We start from the raw sequence: 24,698 nt of genomic DNA, 5'->3' as shown, positions 1-24,698 counted from the left end.
AAATCACTAACCAATTTTCGCTCCCCCTTCTGTAATTGCTTAAATAGAATAGACCTAACCAACCTTAATGATTCAGCATCCCCGCACCCCCTAGGAACAGTTCTCGCACCCCAGGTTAAGAACCCTTGCTCTATATTTATGACAAAACTGATTGCCAAGTGTTTAATACTAATAATAGAATCAATTAATAATAGCCGTTTAAACGTTGGGTTTTAAAGTATATTGTGTTATTTACAAACTACATGTCAAAAATGGCCACAATAAAACAACATGTTTATATTTTTTAGTGTTACACGATTTAACCAACTTTCTTCGCACAGTTATGCCACATTAAAGAAGAAACAGAAAGAAGTAGATAAAGTGACACGTGACCTCGAAACGCTTCGCGCGCAGACTGCTGCAGCCAATAGAAAAGCGGAAGAGGCTCGGGAAAGAAGCGCTCTTCTTCAAGCGCATCTGCTTGACAAAGAGGAAGTCGAGGCTGAAAACGCAAAGCTCAAGGAAAACATTGAAGTTTTAAAACACGAAAACAAAGAAAGAGTAAGAGATTGTTTTCCTTCGGTGTGTAGTCTTTGTTTCAATTTCGACAACTTTGTCTTCGAATACTATTAGTAATTAAGGTTTTCAATCTGTACTTGGGACATATGTATCGGACTACTTCATTTTACTTGTTTTCTTACATGGCGGTGGCAACAAGGAAAGAAAAAAGAAACACTGAATTTATTATATTTTACGGATAGTACTTTCTATTCGCCCATGCTGTAGAAGATTCACTTCATTAGTTTCACGAGTGATCGATCGAAACTCGTAATAAAAACACGGTTTGTTGAGCTATTCAATTCAAGTACATATAAATGTACTGAAGATCAGATCACTACAGATATACGAATTTCATACTTCATGCGTTGTAACTATTTTCCATATTGCATAGAAACCGTCTTCCCCATTGCGCGAATTACAGCTTCCGTCAGCTAACACTTCAGCCAGTGAGTTAGCTTCAACGCCGCGAAAATCGAAATCGGTTGAAGCATCGCCCTCAATTGTCGAACTTTCTCCAGCAGATAAAGACCAACTTCGTAGCATCAAAGACAGTTTTGAATACGTAGCAGGCAACGTGAGTTCTTGCTTATTGTTGGCGTCTTTCGTTTGCTGTTGTAGAACGAAATGTTAGATTTTGCGTTGACATAAACTAACGAGAGTCATTTTATTTCATAACTTAGTTACAGTTCGCATTTTGTGTGTTCAACTAACCCGTTTGCACTAACCCTTTCAATTTGTGCTTTTTAGTTTACCAGTCTTGTTTTAAAGAAACATGACGCCGAGCTTACATTAGCTCCCGAAAAGGTACATTAACAATAGTTTCATACTTGAACACTGCTTAGTTTGTTAGATTTGTAACGTACCAAACATTTACCAAGTCAATGCCTTTAAAACACGAAAAGAAGTGAATGCAGTCCAAAGAAATACAATTTATGTTCCGACCGCAAGTTAAAGCTTTTGTAAATTTCAGGCCAAAGTATCTCAGCTTAAACGCAAATGTTTGGAGCGCGATCAGCTTCTGGCTAAACTGGTATTAAAACTTCGAAAGAAAAAGCACGACGTCAGCGATGACGTAAGCGAATCGCATGATGACATTTCAGTTGCGTCATCGGTCGGCTTGGATCAAATGTTAGCGAAAGCTGATTCGTTGATTCGCACTAACGTGGTGGATAGCGATTGGTCGGACGCAGACAGTTTGATTGCAACAACTTCAAAGGACGAAAAAGGAAAAAGCAACGGTGAGTATTTTGTAAAGTACTATATGGTTCATTGCCAACCTCATAAAAGTTGTATTGACTAACAATACCTATTTCCGTATTTTGATCATTGACCTGGATCACTCATCCACCAAAGCTTGAAACCATTATTGTCCGGATTTTTACATGGCTAATTCAGACACCCCGACATTTCATTAAAAGTTCAAAAAATACCACTAATGGCAAAAGCATCACTTCGGACATTTTTCAACACAAATTCACCTTTTTTAAAGAATTTATTTCACCTCCGCGACCTTCTTCTGCCCTCATTCGCTCGCTTACGGAAAAATCCAGCAAGTCACCACCTTCTCCGCCCACTCATCGGATATTCGTAGCCAAAAGGGATTACGCCCCCTCGGCGCGTTCAGACGATGACCCCACAGCGCCAGTAACACATTCCTTACTCCCTGATCTACCTGTGTTGGCTGGCGACACGGTGGTTGCTATTGGTAACCCAGACAAGCGAGGGGACGGAAAGGTATGATAATTGTGTTTTAATATTTTTCGTGCCCTTTGTAACACTTGTACAACATGACTCATTAAAGTTGATCCGAAATACATATTTTTTCTTAAATTGCGCAACTTTAACTCAAACGGATAAACACGTTTTACAGCTTTATCAACTTGCTGAGGTTAGGGGTAAGATTGGTTTCGTGCCTCTAGCTCACCTTGTGGCCGCTGAACAGGTCGAAGGAATGCAAGCGTTCGTACAGGAAAAGTCGAAAAAGAAAAAGGTACAGTCGAATAAAGTTTTGACTTAACAATAATTGGGTCGAACTTGGGTGCATACATTTTATTTCCAGAGTCCCTGCTCAAGTCCTGAGAAGATAGTTGATTTGTATCGAAAACTCGAACAAGCTCATCTGTTAGTGGCCGACAAGATCGACAGGTAACAACAACCTTTCGCACATACATAGTATGGTAAAAATTACACCGGCAAAATTCGTTTTTTGCATGTTTAGGGTTTCTCGGTCAAGTAAATCGACTGCGGGATCAAATTCGTTCGATTCGTCTGCACGTGACATAAATCAGCCGCCGCTTAGTTCCACCAAACCGTATTCCTCTTCAACGGCAAAGTACCAGGAAAACCGTGGCGAAGACAGACGGGCCGCGACCATTGACGATGACGGTTGTCGATCAGCGACATCTTATTCCCCTTCGTTCATGGGCGAGTGGCCAAGGAAGCCGAAGTCGCGCTCAAGCGAAAAAGGCGCCGAAGGAGAAGAACCACCGAGCAAACGTCATTTAGAAAGGTCCAGAAGAAGTAGCGGCAGGTCATCGCGGCGCAGCATCAGCCCCGTGCTGCCAATCAGCCGCGATTTGGACATCGATGTCCGGTCAAGTACTCCATTGCTCTTGCCTGAAAAGCAATCCCGCCGCTCTTCCTCTTTGCCACCACGCAGAGACGAGCATTCGTCATTGAAGAGGCGTAGCAAGCGTGACAAGAACGCCAGCACTGAGCGCACTTTAGCGCCACCGCGCGTCCTCTCTTCGCCGAGAAGTCCGACGTTTGTGGTGATCGAGAAGACAATGGGACAGAAGAGTATGATTATCAGCTGGACGCCGCCTGTGCTTGATATGGTGTGTGTTAATGCAGAGTGACCGCCTTCGGCGAACACGTATTACCTTGTGCGACGATAGCTTATCACATATCAGAGTAAGATCTTTGGGTAAAGGTGCGGTATTAGTATATCAACATCTGAAAAGACAAAGTCCAACTACGAGCTAAAACCCGTAAGGTGTAATTCTCCTAAATAAACCTTATTGCATTTTAGGGCTAATATCTGTCTGTAGCGTGGTATGTCGTCCTTTACGATCGAATACAATTGAATTAACGTGTCTGGGCCGATATCACTTAACATTGATCTTAACCGCCTCTCTCATACAGATTTCCAGAAGCAACGGAATCCCAGTGATTGGATACGAAATATCGATCGACGGGGAGAGACGAGTACAGATTTCTGGCGCCTACTCTAACAAGGTTAAATCATTAGCAATTTGTGTTTCATAACATAGCAAGATTAAATAGGGAAAATAACGACCTAAAAGATGTAACCAAGCGACATACTTTATCATTCAAACGTTTCGGCTCATGCTAACTTCAGTGATATGATCATATTTTTGCCAAAACGTTTTAATAATAAAACACGTCGCTTTTTACGTGTATTTGGGCTGTTAATTTTCTCAATAAACTTACAAACAGATCCGTGTATACTGTTTCATATAGCAATATTTCGTTTGACAAACCAAACTGCTTCGAAAATACTTCAAATCTAAACCCTATTTGATTAAAAACAGACTAAAACCACCGTACACTAGTGTAGGGATGTGTTGAAAAAAAAGTTTTAAGAAGTTAAATAATTGTAATGTTGCCAAATATTTGGCATACTTTGCCTCGTTATCTAAAATGAAAAACAAGTGGACCAACTGTTACCGCTTCTGAACTTGACAAATCTCTGGGTTTCGTTTCGGGTTCTCTTTGAAGTGCAATAAGCAATATACATTGAGGCATCTCACAGACGTTTGCTCTTTATCTGGTGTTGCATCAGACAATAATTATCGGATTTCCTAACTAATGAGAGGCTATGAGATACTCGCATCACCGCTTTTAGCATGTTCAAGTACCACGCCCATGTGCGCCAGTTTTAGCTTTTAATCCACTTCAATGTTACAATGAGATCAGCAAGCACTGTGCGACTTCAAGGCTTTTTTCTTTTACTGAACAACATGTATTTTGTCCAAACAACATGCCGACTTGCGCAATTTTGTGTGCATTCTGTCGTTTACCTATCAACACCTTCGTAGAACATTATTTTTGGAAAATGAATCAAATTTCAATAACGTTTAGGAAACGTGTTTTCGCATATACAACCTTGGTGTATGTGGCATGATTTCAATCAGATAAAAACTTATCATGCTAAATCGGGTTCTGACGTGTGTTTGCGTAACGGATAGTAATCTTGACGTTGAAAAAAATGCTTTTGCCCAATCAACTCATTGCTCCATATCAGGCAGGCCATCAACCATCGGTATCAGTGTTCCCTTGTGCTTAAACGCGCCGACGGTGGCAACCACTGGCAAAAGACAAATTTGTAGCAGCAAGCTGTCAAGCAGACAACTGTTAGTGACGGTTGCCAAAAAATGAATTACAGGCGATCCTGGGTGACCTCGACTTGACTCGAAACTTCCTCGTTGAAGTGAAAACTGTCAGCTCCGTGGGAACACTGTCACGCCCGGCCGAGGTCATGTACTCGCCGAATGCCGATTTTTCTGCACAGTCCGAACTCGCCGGCTCATTTAACCAAACAGGCACTGATGTTATGCAGTCGACCAGCACTCCACAACAAAGTAACAAGGTATCAGTGGCTATATTAGGTCATGTAGTAAACTATTTACGTGAGGATTGCCGTTGATTCATGTGTTTGTCAGTTGTTTACCAGCCCCATTCGCGCATTCCTCGTTCCTGGTGGTTTCGTTTGCCAAATCAGGCGAGGGAGGTAGAACCCCTCGTAATGGCAGCGTTGGCCACTTAAAGGTCTGCTTCGTTGCACGTTTACTTTTGTGTGTTAAAACACAAGGAGCCAAACCACTTGTTATATGAGTTCGGGTTCGGTTCAGGTTCACTTTCTATTGTTTTTAGGGGTTTGGGTTCGGTGCATGTTCAAAATATGTATATTATCAGGTTTGTACCGGTTCAGGCAAAATTACTCGTTCAGACCTCCCTTTTTGACTGGTTCGGTTCCAGTTGTGGTTCAAAGCCAAACAAAACATAGGGTTTAACCCCGGTTCAGGTTTTAAAAAAATGAAATTTACAGTTTGGTTCGGCTCGGGATTAGTGAAGTTCAACCGTTCAAACTTGTTTGCGGGTTCGGATTTAGTTCCGACTCCCTGGGTTAAAGGACGTTTATGCGGTTGATTGAAGTTACCTGATGTGTCAATTGGAAAAAATGTAAACGTCACAAGACAAAAACATTCGGTTTTGTCGTGGTAGCGCCCAATTTTCCTTTACTAAAGGTATGCAGAGTTCTCTTAAAAATGCACTGTTTCTACTTTTGTACTTTTGAACTGCACGGCAGCAGCATATGTGATAAATTACATTTCAGCGGGGCTCGGTCAAAAACATTTCCTGAAATCGGCCGGCGACGCCAAAATGCAACCAGCATAACGGTTAAGTCAACAGAAACTGTGCCGCTTTTTCCGGGACTGTCAAGTTTAATTTCCATTTGTCGCACGCCCATATAATTTTTCAAGCAGAGCGCAAGTGAAAACCTATTCGGAAGTCCAATACGACGTGCCACAGCATTGTACGACTACGATCCTGCTGTGGATAGCCCGTACAAGTCGCACGATGAGGAGATTGGACTCAACAAGGGATCTCCTGTCCTAGTGTTAGGATCCCCGAGACCCGATGGATTTTGCGACGTTCAGGTGCGTGCTTTCGAAACTTAGCAATTTCACAGTTAATTTGACTTTGTCACTCTTCCAAAACGACTTCCCAAGCGTATTGGTGCAGACGTATCGTGTGTTGAAGGATCAAATTCGATCTCCCATAACATTTCGAAGTATTTTTGGCAATAAGTGGTGCACCCGAATCGCTGTCAGTGATTGTTATCAGGAATTCTTCCTAAGTTTGTGGAAGCCTCCAATGGTCGGCAACCGCCGGTCCGCGGCCCGCTGACGGTCCGCGAGGAGTTCGTTACCAGGCCGTATTCTTTTTCAGGTTTAACATTTTGCCCGTATATCCCGGGGATGATAAACTAACTTAGGCGTTTGCCGCGATAAAATTTTATTTTTGAAAACGGACCGCAGAGCAAAAAAGGTTGCCGACCCTTGCCCTACACTACACAATATTGTCTAAAATTTGCTTTCAATAGTTTTCTGTAATATTTGTTTCCAATTAGAATAGTTTTTGTAATGTTGAAACGTGTCAGGTAACAAAAGAAATAGCCTGCGAAAAAATGCAAACTGCACTAAAATGGTAAGACCGTGCGGCTTTATTCATCCATCATCATTTCGTTGCCAAAAAGCCGTGACAAAAGATAAGCCAGCGGGTGTACAGATAAAGTCCTATTTGTGCAATCTTCTTACCGCGTTTGCCGGCAGAAAATCACCCTTTAGGATTATGCTGACATTTATGGCTGGTTAACAAGTGCTTTTGATTTAACGTATAAACGTCCCAACTTTAGATATTTTGCACGCATTTGAACTTGCATTTGCCTATTTTGCCTTGTTTTTGTCTGCGTTGAATAAACATGCTTATCATTTGGTAGGTGGGAAAGAAACGTGGAATAGCTCCCATCGCATTCTTGGTCAGCGAGGATGACGACACCGACACAAGCAGTATGACGTCATCGGCGCGTCAAAAGCCACGTTCTTCGCGCCCGAGAACAAAAAGCAAACGTCAACTTTAATATACCACAACTTTTTAACACTGTATAACATTTGTTTTGTTAAATATTTTTTGATGTTCTTACGTCAACTGTGAACAAATTCAGATTGTTATGTCTCGCTTAGATTTGTATTTTTCTACTTTTGTCAGATCTTTCTATATTTTATATTTTGTTGTGTTGATGCGCTATACCCAACCTGACCTCGCATTCTATAACAAGAAGTATCGTTGAAAGAGCGATGTTTTATTTCAGTTTGTCGTCTTTGCAAATTTCACGGTATATAATTGCCGTGTTCGCTTTATTATCAAGAAAAACAAACACATTTAGGCAACAAAAAGCTAAAAGAAGACAATACTGTATAAAGTGTTGATGCACATATTTAAAAAAAAACAGGTTGCGTGATTGTTACAATGTTCAAAGCGGACTTGGTCCATGAACCGTCAACAGCCTACATATTCTATAATGTTTGGAAAAGTCTCTCAGAAATTAATCTATGCGTTTGCACAGCGTGTCAGACGAACTTTTCAGTGATAATTTTTAGTCTACCAGACTTATAACACACATAAGGCACATAAATGAAATTTGCTTGTAACTGTCTGCCTACCCCTAGTTTTTTAATTGCATACACACGTAAAAATGACTTTCGTCCGGTTTTGTTCTACCGAGTTTTGATGCAAATAAGCTATTGGCTAAATATGCCTTCGCCCAAATCTACTTCAAAAAGTTACAAGCAAAAAGTCTTTTGTAAGATATCAGAGTGATTCAGGTTTATCAAAAATTCTTAACGCGTACAAATGAAAAGCAAAAAGCGTCAATTGAAACATAGGCTGCATTTTGGCAAGATGCAAAACAACATATTATTTAGTCTCGCCGATGCTTGAAACTGGTGCACAGTGGACGAACAAGAACGGAAAATAATGCTGAAATCATAGCCTTAGTACCATAGTGTCTAGGAAAATAAAAAAGGTCGAGATTTGTCATCATCAACTACACAGCAGTCAAGCACATTGTAGCGACATTGCCTGGATCTCGGTTGGTTTCCGATGTGCATTGTCATGTGGCGTTCCGCTATTAAACATAATCCAATAAACGTTTTGTGCCGCTTTTACTGTATAAGTAAGAAGCAGCAGTGCTTTAAACAAATGGATATGGGAAATGGTTTGGACATGCTTCGTGGACTTTGAAATCGGTGGGCTAGACGTGCAGGTGGCCGTAACCGGTTGCTTCTATTAAATTTGCGTTTGGCTGATCTTATCTTGCACTTAAAACAAAAATCCAACATGTCACCGTGCGGCATTTTTGAAGAGAGAGCCTTATACGTTTTGCCTTGGGTAACAAAATTTCTCTGAATCAATAATCCACATACATGTAAAAGATGTGGTCGTAAACTTCGCGCTAACCCAGAAGAATTGTCTCCAGCAGTTCGACGGCAATTATTCTCACTTTCCAATATGGTAAGGCACAGCTGACATTGGCCTGGTATAGCAGGGATATTGGCGTCAAGTTTGTGCCTAATTACGCCTTTAGTTGACGTCACCTCCTTTCCTCTGCGGTTTTTCGGCCCCAGTACGACCGCTAAACATGCACTTCCCCATTTGATTCGGAATTGCCGCGCCAGTTACGAAAGTAACATCTGCATGCGTGCAAAGCTGAACACAGTGAGCCGGATCCGGAGTCTGTGCGGTTTTTGCGCCGAACAATAACGTAGGCAAAAAAGTTGAAGAGCAAACAGACAAAGATTCCAAGAAGGAGAATGGTGATGAAGCTCAACCTACAAAACAAAGCAAATAGTTATATGTATGCGAAAACACGCCAGCTAATTAACTTGAAGGCAGAAACTCTATCTGTTACCACACCTGAAGCGGTTGACATCATAGGCTATGCAGTTTTTCGTAGCATCGCCACATTCTTGCTTCCACTGTAAACATGTGCTGTCAATCACAGCACCGGTCACTATTGGAGCCGGAACAAGGCCTGCAACAAACAATACAGGTCAGTCCTGATGCAGCAAAACTACCAAAAACAAATTGCTCGGAGATAGCACCATACTTTTATAAATTTAATTACGTTGCTTGTTTTGGGGATTTTTTTTAATTGAAGCTTCCTGACTTAAAAAAAACTCCTTCCAAATTTGGTTTTAGTAGCTTTTGCCAGGCGCCTTACATTTATAAACTTAAAACTTGACATATAGCCTCAAAAAATGTTGACTTTGAGTTGATAACACAGCTTTCTTAATTACGATAAGATTGACAAACGGTAAATACGGACGGGCCACACACAGGTTTTACTCTGTTTTGTGTCACGAACGAAGATTAAAAACAAAAAACATTCGTGTGTCACTGGCGGTTTTTTTAAGCGCAGATCCTAGATTCAAGCAATATGAATGTAAACTAACGAACAAACAACTTACCTAGGACTCGGATGACGAGAAACATGACACCGATTGCGGTGCATTTATCTTCAGCCGCCACGGACCTGCGAACAGAAGCAGATTTTTAAGCTAGGTTAGACTGTGCAACGATTTGGAAACTATGCCATGATTTTTCACCACTGCTTCAGACATACACATTTTTAGTGAGTCTAAAGAGAAATATAGCAAAACTATCAATGCAAAAAGTCCCAGTTAGAGCCGACAAGTGCCAATCGAACTCTTACCTTAGTACGACCGTGTATATTGGCGTCACCATGTTGGCCGCAATTAACGCTGCGATTGACGTCACGATGACGAAAACCACCGTCATTGAATCGCAATCTGATTGACAGTTTATGACTTGCGTTGGTCCGTCCATGGCCCCCAACGTGAAGTTCATGTTCTTGCAATCCTGCAATTAATTTCAAAAAGAGAAGACATAACGTCATTGCGAGAACCCTGTTTCCGCGAAATAAGTGCTTATGTCAAAACCATTACTTCACGTGAAGTAGTCATAGCAAGCTTAATGTCGTAGATATAAAGTGGCCTTTCTTCCCGCGGGTTTATGTCAGTGGGTGTGTAACTTTGTAGTGGGAATTAATTCCTAAAAATGGTTTGGTGTGTCTAGCTGTCAAACCGTTTGATGAAATGAACAACACGTATATCACAGCCAGGGTTTTTTTAAGGTTTGGTTTGGGTGAGCTAAGTAGTTTTAAGAGACCGCAAGTGTTTCATTTAAATACCAAAAAATAGCCATATTTGCTTTTTCCCAAATTTTGGGAAACCGCTGGAGAAATTTGGGGGACCGTTTCGGTGCTTATGGCACACCAAGAAACGAACTTTTCTGCTGCACACTTTGCAGGCTCAAAACAGTAAAATTAATCATACAAACATAATTGACTGTTTAATGTGAAGGGCGGGACTGCTTATGTTAACATATATTACTAAAACAACATTATCGGAATATGTGTTCCGAAAAAGCGTTAACAATTGCTTTCTATTTGTTTATCGCCTTGTCGTGGCGTTAATTTTCGATTAAATGTAGTACCAGATCCAGATGTAAAACAGATCGGGCGATAAAAGACAATTTCCAGTTTGCTTTGTCGTCATGGGTTTCAGTGAACCTGAGCACAGTTCTCTAAAAATCAAAACTTTTTCCACATTGATATTTTCCAAATTCAAGTCATTCTAAACGTAAAACGCAACGGTACAAGCATAATTGCTTATTTAACTTTCTGTTACCACTCATGTGTCATTTGGCAGACTTGTTTAACTTTGGTGGTCCTGGCTAACTACTACATTGCATAACGACTCGCTGGAATCTTAAAACAAAATTTAAATGGTCCGCAAATCATTGCGTTTGAAAGAAAGTTAAAGCTATAGTATAATGCTGGGTTGATAACAAAGAAACAGACCATAAAAAGAAATATATTTAAACTATACTTCGTTGGTTATTGACTTACAAAATGCAAGGAGTACCTGTCACAAAAAGCACAATGTCGTATACTGGCTGCTTGAAATATGTCGCAATAAAACATGTTTTGTAATGTTCATTTATTACAAAACATGTTTGCTCTAAAATATTGGTCTAAAATTTAAATAGCAAAAAATAGCAACTCTACAATTGGATTTCAAATATGTTTTTAACTGATGCAATTGAGTTTCAAGAGCTGTTGCCTCACAAAAACGGTCTAATATTGCCACAAAACGTAAGTTAGACGCATAGCGAAAAGAGATTCAAGCAAGCTCATGATAATTAAGAATAATCCTATTGAAGTGAATGGACGTAGCTGCCATCGACCGACAAAGAAATCTTGCAAGAGAACCTCAGGTTAGGAAGCTGTGGTCTTATCACAACAGCGTATAGGTTGCACGAGAATCCAAATTGTATACTGAGTTGAGCAAACACTTCATTGTTTACTTTTGGCGCAACGGTTGGTCTTCACTCTCGTCAGCTTGCGAACGAAGCAATTTGACTTTCTTCAACGCCAGTATTATTATAGAAACGATTTATGAGCACTAAAGCTAAAGCTGCTTGGCGGGAGGACAAACAATACTACCCGTGTTGCTGGTTTAGGACGTAACTTCGCGTAACAGGCCACATACCTTTCTTTCGGATGCCAACCAGCGTTGGAATAAACGTAAAAACGTCCCAACAGCAGCCTATCATTGCCATTGTCTTAAAGCTTTTAAATTTACTCATCAGGGGACCGACCAGAAAAACTCCAATTGTGAAAGAGAAGTAGTAGTCAACAACGAAGTTTCCTGATACAGTGTTAATATGACTCTCGCTCGAAAAAGGAGCATGCAATACAGAAGACAAACGTGTTAGGTTGGTTCTCGAAAAGCAATGTGTAGAAGCCAATGCAAATGTCACAAGGACAAATTCTTCTTGTTTTAACAAGTCACAAGGAAGCTGATTTGCTGCAGGCATTGACGAAAGACATATTTTTATACCTTGTTGCAGCTCTAATAACTTTGTTGCAGCTCTAATAAAGGGCTGTGCATACCCTGGTGGCTTCGGACGTTAGTCGCTTAAATACACCCGGTAGCCGTAACAACAATCAATAAGGATGTATAAGACTACCGAAACAGCAAATACCCAATATCCAATACCCATTCCTATTTTACAGACAACACTCATCAACGAGATAGCCACAAGCACCTCTTTAATCTGAAACCATGTTGCTGAATTTTGAACAATAAGCGACTGGAAGAAAATTGCAAAAGCACCAAAAACGCCCCAGTCACACAAGGTTAACGCGTATCCCCATCGATAGGCAACCCCCACAGTTGCAAGGCTAGGCATACTGTTCGCCAAAGACACAAATATCATAAACAAGTCAATTCTGTCGGCACCTGTGGATAAAACCTTGTTAGGACATCGTTTATGGGCCCAACACAAGTGGTATTCATTCCAACAATGACTGCAACTAGGATGTAGTTGACGAGAAAAACTATCGGATCCTGGACGACTTTATTTCCATGAGACATTGGGAATCGAAAGCCAAAGTCAAGTATTTTTTGCTATTAAAAAACAGGATAGGACAAGAAGCGTCGTTACATTGTTTAAAACCACCGAGGGTTTAAAATGTCAACATTGAAAACTAAAGAAGTCTATAACTTTAATGAGAACCGCGATAAAAAGCATTTGTTTAAGATTAGTTCACACTCATGCCTTTTTGTTACAACGGATTTAAAAAAGAAATATTTTTACAGAATCTGTCAAGCTTGCTTATCTGGCCATTGCCAAAAGGCTAAAAGAACAAAGACTGTAGGTTAAAGCGGAATTTTAAGAATTTGATTACCTTATACACTAACTGTAAATAAGCTTACTTCTATGAAAGCATATATAGGTAATGACCAAACGTAAGCAACAGAAACACACCACAAAACACACTATAATATGTGCACTACAAATTATTTGTAACTCCGATGGTTTGCCCTGAAAATTATTTCATCGTAAATACAGTATACCACTACGCTTGGCATGGCATTTACGTTTGGTTATCCTTTTTATATTAAAAAAACATGGGCTTTTATCAGGTAAAACAAATAAACACAAAAAACGAACAGGACTAACCGGATCGACCGGGGTGCAGGATATGAAGTAAACGGCAACGATGGGAATTAAAGCAACAACTCCGCATATTACGATGAAGCGAAGGATTTCATCTTTTGTCCACTTGAGTCTATTGACAATAATTCCCCCCGACAAAAGCCCGATGCACATGACCGGTGGAATGACAATACCTGAAACAGGAAAAGACAAAACGTAAGGTTGCTTATGTGCACAGGTGCAGCGGCTTAATGGTAGTGCTTAATCAATGAAGTCATTATAATTAAAAAGACGATTAAGCATATAATGTACAATAAATGTCAATGTAAAAGTGCAAGACGACAGTGATTTAAATTGGTTTAAAAGGTAAATACTTGTGGACTTAGTTTGGGGAGTTTTCACGAAATTCTAACAAATACAACATCGCTAAGTTACCCATTTCGATATAAACCAAACAGTGCAAACACCGCTTGAAAAGTTACGGGTCGCTGCCGAAGTAATTGCATAGTTTTCACTGACATGCACGTGGAGCCCAAAATGCCAGGTCACAACAGTACGGTGGTGGAGTTTTCGACAAGCAAGCTGCTTTACAGTCTACCTAACATCAAATATGGATATCAGAACAATTGCAAGGTGCCCTAAAGTTTATTTTAAAAGACCTCGGCAATTAACTTTTAACAACAGTTGGCTATCCCAAACCTTTTGGATCAGTTTTCAGTGATATTCTGCCAAGATTCCAAAGCCCGAAATGCTACTCAGCAATTAGCCTTATATCAACATTTCAACCTGACGCCGGTAACTTAATTTCCTGTGTCGGCGCTCTGGCTTACAACGGAAGCAATACCGGTAGCACTTCCGGGGTGAGTGATTCACTTGCAGACGCCCTGGCGACCGTTGAACTAGTACAAGGAAGCACGATTGCCCTTGTTTGCTGTAGTAATCGGGTAATGAGTTCATTTGCTATGGCGCCCCTCTTTTTCAAGTCCAAGACTGAGCTTGTACAATCCAGCTGAATCACCTCAAAGAGATTGCTTTGCACACTTTAGCGTGAAACCAAACTTTACGGTGCAAAGGCAAGGGGTCGGAATGTGTTATGTGGTAAATATGAGATAGCGTTTTGAGGTTTCGCCACCTGTTACAAGTATCCTAGTAACTGTTTTCTTTGACAATAAAAAATGAGATAAAAACACCGTAGCAATCCCAAATAGCGTAGCTGCACGCCTGAAGCAAAATTGACGTGCAGAAATGGTGTAATTTACAAATTTTAGGCAGTAATCAGATTATAATACACAACTGCGAGCAACACGTTTCATAGAATCCAAACCGGTAATACATCAAACGTAGATCCGCGAAACCCGATAATAATCTATCTCCCGGCCACCCATAAGTTAAAGATAAATGAGCTTTTGATCGGCGTATCGTGCGTATTGCACCAAGACAAAGCATCCATTTACTTTCACAGCGAATTGACAAGCATAAATCCATTGTATGTATCCAAACTTTAACTAAAATTACTTCTTCTGAGCATTCAAGTAATAAAATACGGAATAGTAAGTGGAAAGCAAGCAGTAGGAAACATCACAAGTCGACTTACCAAATAAGAAGTTCGCATCGGCTGACGACTTGTCGAAAGCTTGTTCCAGAAGTTTCGGCATGAAAGCCGTCAAAGCACCGGTGACAAACATAATCCCTGAATAGCCGCAGATAACCATGACATAAGGCGCATTGGAAAGAAGACGAACGACGGTTGTCACAAAGTCTACAAAAGAAGAAGGAGGTGTAATTTAAACACTTGCAATTTTGCGGAAGAAAATGTGATCTTGATTTATCGCCATGTGGTTAGTTGGTTTCACGTTCCGCTGAAGTAATTGAATAAAAACAAACACGGCTTTGGTTTTTACGAAAATGTTGTTGTTTCAACAAAGATCATTCAGACTCTGCTGAACAGCTAGTGTATTAACACTTGGTGATTAGAAAATAAGCGGAAATATGTGGGGCTATTTGCTGCTATAGTAGAAAGAGGCCAAAGTAGGAAATGAGATGTTCATTTTATTATCGGTGTCGGGTTACGCAGAACGCTTGAAAAATAGTGCATGAAAAGCGGATTAAAAACGTGCAGTTGTAATAGCAGATAATGTATAAATTAAGTTTAACTAGGTTAAATGGTAGACCTATGTTTTCTCGATGGTAATGGGTAAAAACTGCCTAAAAACCAACTTCGATCTATTAAGGTTATCAGGAGATAACAGAGTATCAAATAATATATTGTACACACAGGGTACACAACCAAACCAACTTCAAGTACATTGTTCAATCGTGTTGTACAATTCCCTCGGCGAGGAAATAATCACGACTTTGGCAACAGCGAACATCATGTTCCCGAGTGAATCATTCATGTTACATATGTCATCACATTTAAATTAGCAAAGGGGACCAACCAGGATGTTTGCATTCATACTCAAACAAATAGTTGTGTTTTAAAACATATAAAAAATAACTGTTAATCAATCGTTTTATGAGACTTTAGTTTGATGATTTTGGATTTTATGTGCACGACGGCACAAATATTTAAGTCTATTTTTAGAGTTTTTTAATGATTGACCCAGAAACAGATCGAAACATTAAATACGATTTTGTGTCATTTCGACGTTATATAGATATGCTGAAATCCTAAAAGGCTTGGATGCAGTTTGGAGGAAGTCAAACCAACCCAAAACACTTACACAAACACTGTAAGGAGTTCACAGTTACCTTGCCAGAACCCAATTTCGTTTTGCGTTTGAGTGGGATTTTTTGACGAGGCATCTCCAGACACAAGCGGGAAACTAGTGTCCTCGTCTGAACCTTTTCCATGTTCTTTGCTCTCAATCGACCCGCCGTTTTCGAGAGGTCGCATTTCCACCGAATCCGAATCATCACAGTCGGGGTCGCAATCACTGTCAACTTCTTTTGGAAGTCGTTTAGGAAAGAGTAATAGAGGAAGAGCAGCCAGCGCAACCCAAGTGCCGATGACCAGATAGCCCAGCCACCAAGCGCCGATCCAAACCGTTTTGTCTTCACTAGTGATTGTCACATTTTCTAAATTATCGAAAACTTGTTGTAAATCGTTTTGTGACGCTTAAAACTTTTTTGTATTCCTATCGTGGTATAAAAGAGAGTATTCCATAAAACAAGTTGTGGTCAACGAACTGTTTTACTTTTGGTGTTTATAATTACGGTTATTATCTTTTTGCATAGAATAAGCTACAGATACTATAGGTTTCAAGTGTCCTATTAGGCCTGAAAAACTAAACTCGCATAACCCAATCATGCATTGGCAGTCGGCCAAGGCCGCGACCTTTTTTAAACAGGCCAGCTTCAGGCTTGAGCGGATTTCGGCCAGTTAAAATACGCCAGCGGCGCTAATCTGTTTGAAGACAAACGGTGCAGGATCTTACACGCATGGTGAGCTCCAAACGGAACACAAAGCAAACATTCGCGCCGTGTTGCCTGTCTTTAATCTGGGTTTCTTTTCTCAAGATGTCAAAAGCTTGGTAAGGTAACTACTCGTCAAGGCAAGTTTAAAATTTTGCAGCAGAGCTTGATGTGCCCAGTTGCCGAACATGTAGTTTACAAAATAAACTCAAAAAAAATAAAAACAAAAAAAATCGTACCCGCCGGGACTCGATCAAAATCAACGTAAATGTTTGAAGTCCATGACCCTATGACGTACCCGATTCCCGGCCCGATGTTTTGGAACACAAAGGAAATTCCTGCAAAACGATGAAAAGCCTATTACCTCAGGGTAAATAAGCCCTGCAGCCTCGTTTTTAAAGCTGGCAATAAACGACAAACCCACAACATGGGACGTAATATTCTCGGGAAAATTTTAGTAGGATTATTGTCGGATCTCGCCTTTTACAAAACTCCATGCTATATATATATATAAAAGCTAAGCTATGCTGAAAACATAAAGCCGATTTCAACCAAATCATAGTTTTTTGACTTTTGCTAGAGGTTAGCTGTGAAGTAAAAAATCATGTATAGTGGTGAATTAAATTATTATTTAATTTCGGCTTGTTAGCCATAAAGGAGTGGTTCGCATCCCAAATAACCACACACATTACTCAAAAAATGTGTGCCGATACTTCGCAAAAGCCAATAAAGCCAACACACGTACAATATTTGCCATAGCTGGTGATTATTCGTTCAAATAAGATGCAATTCGTTTTTGATGCGACCCTGGCGTAAGTGAACGTGAGGCGGAGCGCAACAAAACATGTTTTGAGAAAAAACAAAAAGTTCAAAAGTAAAACTTCACACAAAGTATTTGACAACACATGCATGCCAAGCTTTCACCATAACGGCTAGATTGCCTTAAAAACACGTTGCCAGTAAACGCGAGTTACAGAAAGAAGTACGGTTTGAAAACAATGAACCCAAGCGTAAAGTTCAAGTTGATGTATTCATAACACGTGCCAATTTATGTCAATGTAATCGACAGGACTGTCTGAAGAAGCCATACACGATCAACAGACCGATGCAGAGGGAAAGGGTTAATTTCATTCAACTTAAACCACGGTTTTGGCAATTTTGGGTTATTGCATAAATCTTCGAGTATGTTAAGTTTGTAGAAATGTAAAAATATATATCTACGTCAAAATATTTTTGTCTAAGGTAACTTCTCAAACTTACCGAGGTATATTGGAGATCTGGATGGGAGAGCGAAGTCATCAATGTATGAGGACGATACCGGAATGTGAACAGTCGCCCCAATGCCCTGTCAAAAAAAAACTATACAATCACACTGCATGAAAATCATGTACTAAAGCGTGAATGGGGTTGCACAGGCTGCTTCTGCGGTGGTCAGGCTAAGTTTTTCCTTTTAAGTGGCATGTGGCTATTTGACTGTTGACACATAGATTCCTGCGCGTGTGTATTCAGGTTTGTCAAAGTACTACTCGTTTCAGATCTCACTGGTAAAGCACGTTTCGCGAATGTAGACTATGCGTGCTCGCTTGACAATAGAACGGATAGACCGCATGGTCAACAATTATTCACCACTGAATCACCGCAACAATGGAATATTCGCATCCTGAAACCATCCAGCTTAGTCATATTTGTCTTATTAGACGTCTCAATGTGTATTGTTCGTAGAATGATTCCATAATTTCTGCACAAGCCGAGCAATGTAGAGAAGTGTATTAATTTATAGTGGTCATTTTAGCGCATAAATCGTTAAAAAAGCAAATTTCGATAAATTAATTGTTTCGCTAATTATTTGTGTTTCATGCATATTTTAGACACGATTTCCACTACTTCTTCAAACTAAACACAAATAGTAGATTCTACTTCTTATTTATACCCTTTTGAACATTACGAACCTGCAGAATTTCGCCCAGAATGAGCACAAGAAAGAGATGTGACCCAACTCCATTGTCTACATACGTAGTTGTACCGTTGTTGTTTGTTCCAGGACAGTCGGTCATTGATTGCGTTTCGTTTCTAAAAATACAGTTACTTGTGATTTGTGGGAAAACGTTTAGTTTTTCTGAACAATCCATGTAAAACCGAAATAACCGAATCACAATCGCCGGTCACAAGAAAACTACTGTATACGGTGCTTCGAAATACAATAGTGTTTAATGAGGGTGTTATATTCTCCTAGGATGGAAGTGACGAACAAACTGCAGGATATGCTTAAAACACCGAACAACACAAAGGAAATCGTGTTAGGTTTGCGGATACGGGAGGGAGTAATCGCGTCATAAACTGTACGTTGGTCGCAACATACTTTTACATCATAAACACGAAATGTGTGTAAAATTTTCACTGCACAGCAGTTGTAGAAATTGGCTGGCGACAGTCTTTAATCTCTGTGTTGGTTGTGATAAAAACTTAACTATTTGTTTCTGTCCTCCACATAGCCAGCACTATACTACAAACTTTAACTTTGCGATGTGTTGGTTTCCAGTGCCTTATAACGTCACATAGTGTTTCAGTGCCTTATAACGTCACATTGTTCCAGTGCCTTATAACGTCACAGTGCCTTAACAATTGAAGCCTTAACCTCTTTCTTGTTTAACATCGCAAATAAAATGCTTGTGGTTTTGCTTTACAGTGTGGCATTGTATTGTGGCAATACAACTTGAAATACCGTTAATTATACCAACCACAAACTTACAGTAGCGATGGCTGGTAAGGGCTGGTGACAAAATGTGGAATGGCGTTGACAAATCCACCAACAGCAATCAGCAAAGAACCCAATGCCATAATTCGTGGTCTGTGTCGCTTGCTGCTCAGCTTGCTAACCTGTCAATCAAACGAAACCAAAGTTAATTTTAGCATCAATTTTGCGCTCATTGCAGGAAATGTCAAATATCTCTTATTTGCTTGACACATGAAAATACTGTATGCGGTGTACTAAGGGAATAGAATCAAATATGTTGTAGAATATACAGATTTCGGGATGTACGCTTATCGAAAGCAAACTAATTTAAATCTTGTATGTGGAACATGATAGGAAATAACACATGTTATTAAGTTGCACAGTTAAAAGTGTATCATACACTTGACGTTTATGTAGATTTTGTAGCAGACCTCTATGAAGTTCCCAAATTTGTGATTTAATTAAAGTTTTGATTACACTAGTCTAAAACCACGCCCTTACACTTCACTATCGTAAAACCCTTTTGGTATGCAATAATACTTTAAAAACGATACACTAGGGATCGGCACCGTCTTTGTGAAACCGGCACCGTCTTTGTGAACGGGGTTTCTGCAGCTACTATATAAGTAACTCAAGGGATAAACTAGAAGGGTGGCTTTTTGATATACTTTCATTTTATATATTCTATACGATATTTACCAATTTACTATACACATCATTTGATCTACACATATGATTGTTTTTGTAAACAAAAACTGATGGGTCCCCACACGCATGTCTGTGCGGATTTACAGCAAAGAAATGTTGCGGTGATTTTTAGATTCTTAAGGAAAAAAAACACAGCTGATTTCTAATCACCGAAAAGACTGTCTCTTAAAACGTCTGTCCGGACGTCAATCTGATCCCTCCCGCTCAGCACAAAACCGTTTTAATCGTTAACCAGTGAATGACTCCCTTGGGACTTCTGTCTGACTGACAGTGTACACGAACTATGGGCTGTGAAAGTCATTATTTGGCCGATTAAGGCAAATTTTTGAATACTAAACGAGTAAACCACTGCAAACAAATGTTTCAAATTTCAGCACATTAGGGCTTGTATTTCTGGCCTAAAACCAAAAAAGATTATTTCGGGATTTAAGGGGTGACGATTATTTCGGGGTTAAAGGAGTAAAAATGGGTAAATCCAATAAAAAATTAGAAAATTATGTAGAATACTTTACATTGCACCAACCAACAAAGCATGAAACTCTTAGATCATGTACTTTAGTCAGTACAGCCGTTTTAAAAAATTTACGTTTTGGGGGCTTGTGGGTTAACCGCTGGGTCATTCGGGGTCAAACTTTAAGAGTATCAGGTTTAAAACGATAGCTAACATCTGTGTAAATTTGAATAAATTTAAAGCATTCTTTCTTGACCAAACGCGTTTGACAAACCAGCGTTTGACAGAAACGAATATTTCGGGGTTTAAGGGGTAAAAATGGGTAAATCCTGTTAAAAGTTAGAAAATTCTTTAGAAAACCTGACATTGCACCAACCAACAGAGCACATAACTCCTAGATGATGTACTTTAGTCAGTACAGCCGTTTTAAAAAAATTACGTTTTGGGGGCCTGTGGGTGAACCGCTGGGTCATTCGGGGTCAAACTTTAGGAGGATCAAATTTGGATTAATATGTAACATCTGTCCAAATTTTAATAAATTTGGAGCACTCTTTCTTGACCAAACGTGTTTAACAAACCAGCGTTAGACAGAAAAAAGAAAAAAGAAAAAAAGAAAAAAAGAAAAAAAGAAAAAAAAATATAAAAAAAATACGGACAAAAACAATATGTGTCCCCTTCATAGAAGGGGACCCATAATAAAATAATAACCTATGATGAATTTTTTTTGTAGTTTTTTTTAAATTATGCACCACACTGTTATGTTCACATAAAAGATGAGCTCAACATTTTACTTCGCGATAACTCATTTTTACACAGGAAAAAAATAAACATTCTCTTGATTTTTTACGATTGTGGTAAACATGTAAATATCTTATTTGAGTAGGCCTATCTGTTGCAAAAATGTATTAGAACTTTGTTCGAAGTATGAAAATGAAAACCTTTTGTAAACGTGAATGTGAAACGCCACTCATACTGCGAATGTGTATAACGTTATTATTCAAACAAATGCAAAGACAATTTTTCTGCTGGAATACTGTGTAAAAACTTCAATAAAACACAATTTCCAGGAAAACTGTACTTGGTTACTTTGACATGCGGGCAGGGCAAAAATATCCTCTCAATCACACAAATACGGGATCAGCGTTACCACAACACAGCAGTTTATGCACGTACTTTTGGTCGTCAACCTACATGTCAACCTGCCTTCGATTACATCCTGAATAGCGAACAAGCCGCTACTTAAAAACCATTTGAACTTGGTGCATGTACATTGAACTTGTCGCGGCGGCAATTGGTGATGATTAAAACAATGTAAACTCGCCAATGCCCTAAGTCGGAAAAACAAGCGATCGGTACCGCACCACCAAACATGTGTTGCTGGGCGGACTGCGATTCAACCAGTGGCTAATAGGTATTGTAAGAAATAGCCAGATACAGGTTATTTTTATGCCGTTTATTTTAGTCTCGTTTTAAGTTCAAATGAAAATTTAATTTAATTTTAGAAGTCAGGGCCTGTAATAACTACAATTAAATCTAAATCTGCATTTGTCTATGATCAAAAGGTCATCCTCTGTATTGTCGCCCATTCACACTGTTTTTTGGGACAAACCCACTGCAGGGGAGAAAATGGCATATTAATCCTAATATATCCGCTTGCCAAGCAATCCAGTCGAGACAAACCGAATCATGATCGGTTTTTGGACGACCGCCCAACATGCTGGACTAGATTATGTCAGGGTGCTGACTCACCGCAACTACAAACAGCAAATTGCCGATGTTGAATGATCCAACGATGAAACCAGCGAGAGAGCTTGAAATTTCGAATCTTTTCTCAATATTGGTTAAGACGCTTTTGCTGTAAATAGCCAGAGACATTTGTCCACACATCACAATTCCAGCAAAAAACACGAATCCTCGAATTGAACGAACTTGACATGTTTTATTGTCTTGCAGCGCTTTCTTGGATGGTGCGGACATTTCAGTTTGCTACTGCAGACGTTGTTACATGCAAAATTACCTGTAGAAATGTAAATCCGGTTAGAACGTGTGATGTATGGTTTGATCACCATAATTTGAGTTTCCGTACAAAAGAGCCGTAAGTTAATCTCCTATATACCATACATTGGAGAGCATTTTAAAGTGATTTAACAATACTTTTGTTACGTGATAAAACCAGAAAAGTCATTTTTGACTTTAATCCATCATCATTTCTCAGTTCTTTAACAAAAGACCGAATGTACCGTTATTGCAAGTGTGACAATCATACGATACGACTTGCGATTTAATATCAAATGTGCAAAGACACGTTCTCACAGCAAACAATGATGGGAACAAAAGTGGAATCTCTATTTACTGAAGCACAAAACCGGTTAGAATATGTTTTCTTTGTTCGCTATACCAACCGCAAACATTTTTCCGGTCAAAAGGTGGTCGTCTATCAGGCAATATTTCCTACGTAAGCCCTCGAACAAAGCCAAAGTGAACGGCCAATTTGGAGGTCAATTTAACCTAATACTACCCGTCCCTTAGTGTCTTTATTTTCGTCTAGCTGCTGCACGTCTTTAGATTTGTTCCGTAATTTCCACGTAACACATCACTGTTTAACAATTTTACCTATATTTGCTGCTTGGAATAATTTAGCAAGACAATACAAACTGTCCAGCACCCAATACACCAGATAGCTTTTAAGTAAAAACGAACGTAAGTTAACTGTAAAGATTTCTTCCTTCTGGTATCTAAAGAATACAAACAGTATTTCTTTCACATGCTGAAAATAAACTACTTTCAAAATTTCTGAAGCAAATTTCAAGTCAGTACATCACACACACGATCGAATTTCCTTGCAAGCAGCAACGCCCCCAAGCATTGCATGTCAGGTCGCGCATGTCAAATCTGTTAAGAAACACATCGACATTTAAAGAACCTATCACCTTGCCAACACTTCTACCTTAGTACCATAAAAGTTGCGGCAGACAACGCGTCGATCGCACTTCCATTGCATCAGTGATCAAAGGCGGCTTACAACCTCGGGGCCACGAAAGCCCCTCGAGGGATAATAAAAGAAGGAATTCGTTACTTCAAAACTATTTCACCGGGGCAAACAACGTGCAAAAGCCGTTGGTTCTCACAACACAGAGTCAGTTGCGTTGGATATGCCCTTTACTTGATACGCAGGTACTTTTGATATTGAACGGCTTTACATATGCATGATATCAACATAATCATTAGTCATAATCATTAAATTCATTAGCGTATTAGTCTACATTGCGCACAGCCCAACACTAGCACTGGGGTATAAACACTACGGTGCCCAGACTTAACGCTTACAATACATGCCCTAAAATCTGATGGCAGTTCTTACTGTAGCATGTTCCGTACCTGTCGACTTGTCACCCACTTATATCCTCCTCTCATTGCACTCATTCTGTCTGATGCTCATGAGTACTGTTGTGTGCTATCGGATGGCACATCAACAAGATCCTTTATGCTTCACCGAGCCAGTCTGCCTTTTTCGCTCACAGCCCGCGTAGCCGTGTGTAGAGGTAGTTAAATTTGTGCAAGCCAGATAAAAACCTTTTGATTAAACAACGCTACTGTCTGTACTTAACCGGTTGCTGTCAGTTCACCTCTGAACGTATAGTATCTACACAATGAAAATGCTTTTGACTGGGTGTTTTTTGAATCGTTAAGGCAACATTGCATGACAAGATCTCAGACATTTTGCGGCTTCTGATAAAGCAAAAACATGTAAACAGCTGTTTGTTTATTTCGGTTGTTCGTTTGAAACACTTAACTGTTTATTGCAGGTCCCACGGTAGTGGTGGGAAATGACCCTGGCTTCCGACCATACATTTTTCGTTTTTCTTATCTTCCGCCTTAATTGATATGCTTACAGCACCACGGAAATTCCGCGCCAGTGGCCAAACAACCACAAATTGTAGCCGTTTTAACGGGTGCGAGCCGCTGTAGTATCTGAGTCATGCAGCTAACCACGGTAGCTGACATATAAAATAACCCGAATATAAATCACGAATCATCTCCTAATTGTACCAACTTCCCAACACTACGGTTTGTGGAATCTTACTCAAATGTTGCCTGACACTTACTATGTGCAGTTCAGTTCTCCTATTTACTCCTACGTACCACTTATTGCCTGTGGTTTGTTTTGGGAATGAGAGACGACTTGCTTTTCCCGTGTAAGTTGCTTTGGGTAAGGTAGGCTGCGTCAGTTTGCTT

The 24,698-nt window shown here is 39.8% G+C and overlaps 2 protein-coding genes across 5 annotated transcripts in view; one reads left to right on the top strand and one right to left on the bottom strand.

Moving 5' to 3' along the window:
* Positions 1-7,437, top strand: part of LOC145202693 (uncharacterized) — a 32,426-nt gene extending 24,989 nt beyond the window's left edge. For 2 of the 3 annotated variants that reach the window (XM_080075721.1, XM_080075723.1), the window contains exons 37-48: positions 321-540; positions 932-1,114; positions 1,288-1,344; positions 1,511-1,778; positions 2,030-2,274; positions 2,411-2,530; positions 2,600-2,685; positions 2,759-3,377; positions 3,685-3,777; positions 4,949-5,152; positions 6,048-6,224; positions 7,067-7,437. In XM_080075721.1, coding sequence (XP_079931847.1) covers positions 321-540; positions 932-1,114; positions 1,288-1,344; positions 1,511-1,778; positions 2,030-2,274; positions 2,411-2,530; positions 2,600-2,685; positions 2,759-3,377; positions 3,685-3,777; positions 4,949-5,152; positions 6,048-6,224; positions 7,067-7,207 — 2,413 coding nt within the window. In that variant the 3' untranslated portion in view covers positions 7,208-7,437. The remainder of the gene's footprint in view (positions 1-320; positions 541-931; positions 1,115-1,287; positions 1,345-1,510; positions 1,779-2,029; positions 2,275-2,410; positions 2,531-2,599; positions 2,686-2,758; positions 3,378-3,684; positions 3,778-4,948; positions 5,153-6,047; positions 6,225-7,066) is intronic. The other variant, XM_080075722.1, reaches the window with a different exon arrangement.
* On the bottom strand, positions 7,414-23,921 carry LOC145202695 (solute carrier organic anion transporter family member 2B1-like). 2 transcript variants are annotated; one of them, XM_080075725.1, is made up of 13 exons: positions 23,841-23,921; positions 22,212-22,479; positions 19,319-19,446; positions 18,519-18,639; positions 17,830-17,914; positions 16,809-16,907; positions 15,907-16,233; positions 14,750-14,914; positions 13,180-13,349; positions 9,842-10,008; positions 9,597-9,661; positions 9,043-9,160; positions 7,414-8,957 (listed from the first exon to the last, which is right to left on the bottom strand). In XM_080075725.1, the coding sequence occupies exons 2-13, from the start codon at positions 22,437-22,439 to the stop codon at positions 8,762-8,764; spliced, it is 1,869 nt and encodes a 622-aa protein (XP_079931851.1). In that variant the 5' UTR covers positions 22,440-22,479; positions 23,841-23,921; the 3' UTR covers positions 7,414-8,761. The 2 variants fall into 2 exon arrangements, with proteins under 2 accessions (XP_079931851.1, XP_079931850.1); XM_080075724.1 differs by lacking the exon at positions 23,841-23,921 and adding an exon at positions 22,865-23,210.
* Positions 23,922-24,698: the final 777 nt, after the last annotated feature.

The sequence above is a fragment of the Phallusia mammillata genome, chromosome 7 (genome assembly GCF_965637545.1).
Source record: "Phallusia mammillata chromosome 7, kaPhaMamm4.hap1.1, whole genome shotgun sequence".
In the NCBI taxonomy this organism is placed as follows: domain Eukaryota; kingdom Metazoa; phylum Chordata; class Ascidiacea; order Phlebobranchia; family Ascidiidae; genus Phallusia; species Phallusia mammillata.
Note: the sequence above shows the minus strand (reverse complement) of the source record. Positions and strands in the feature narration are given on the sequence as shown.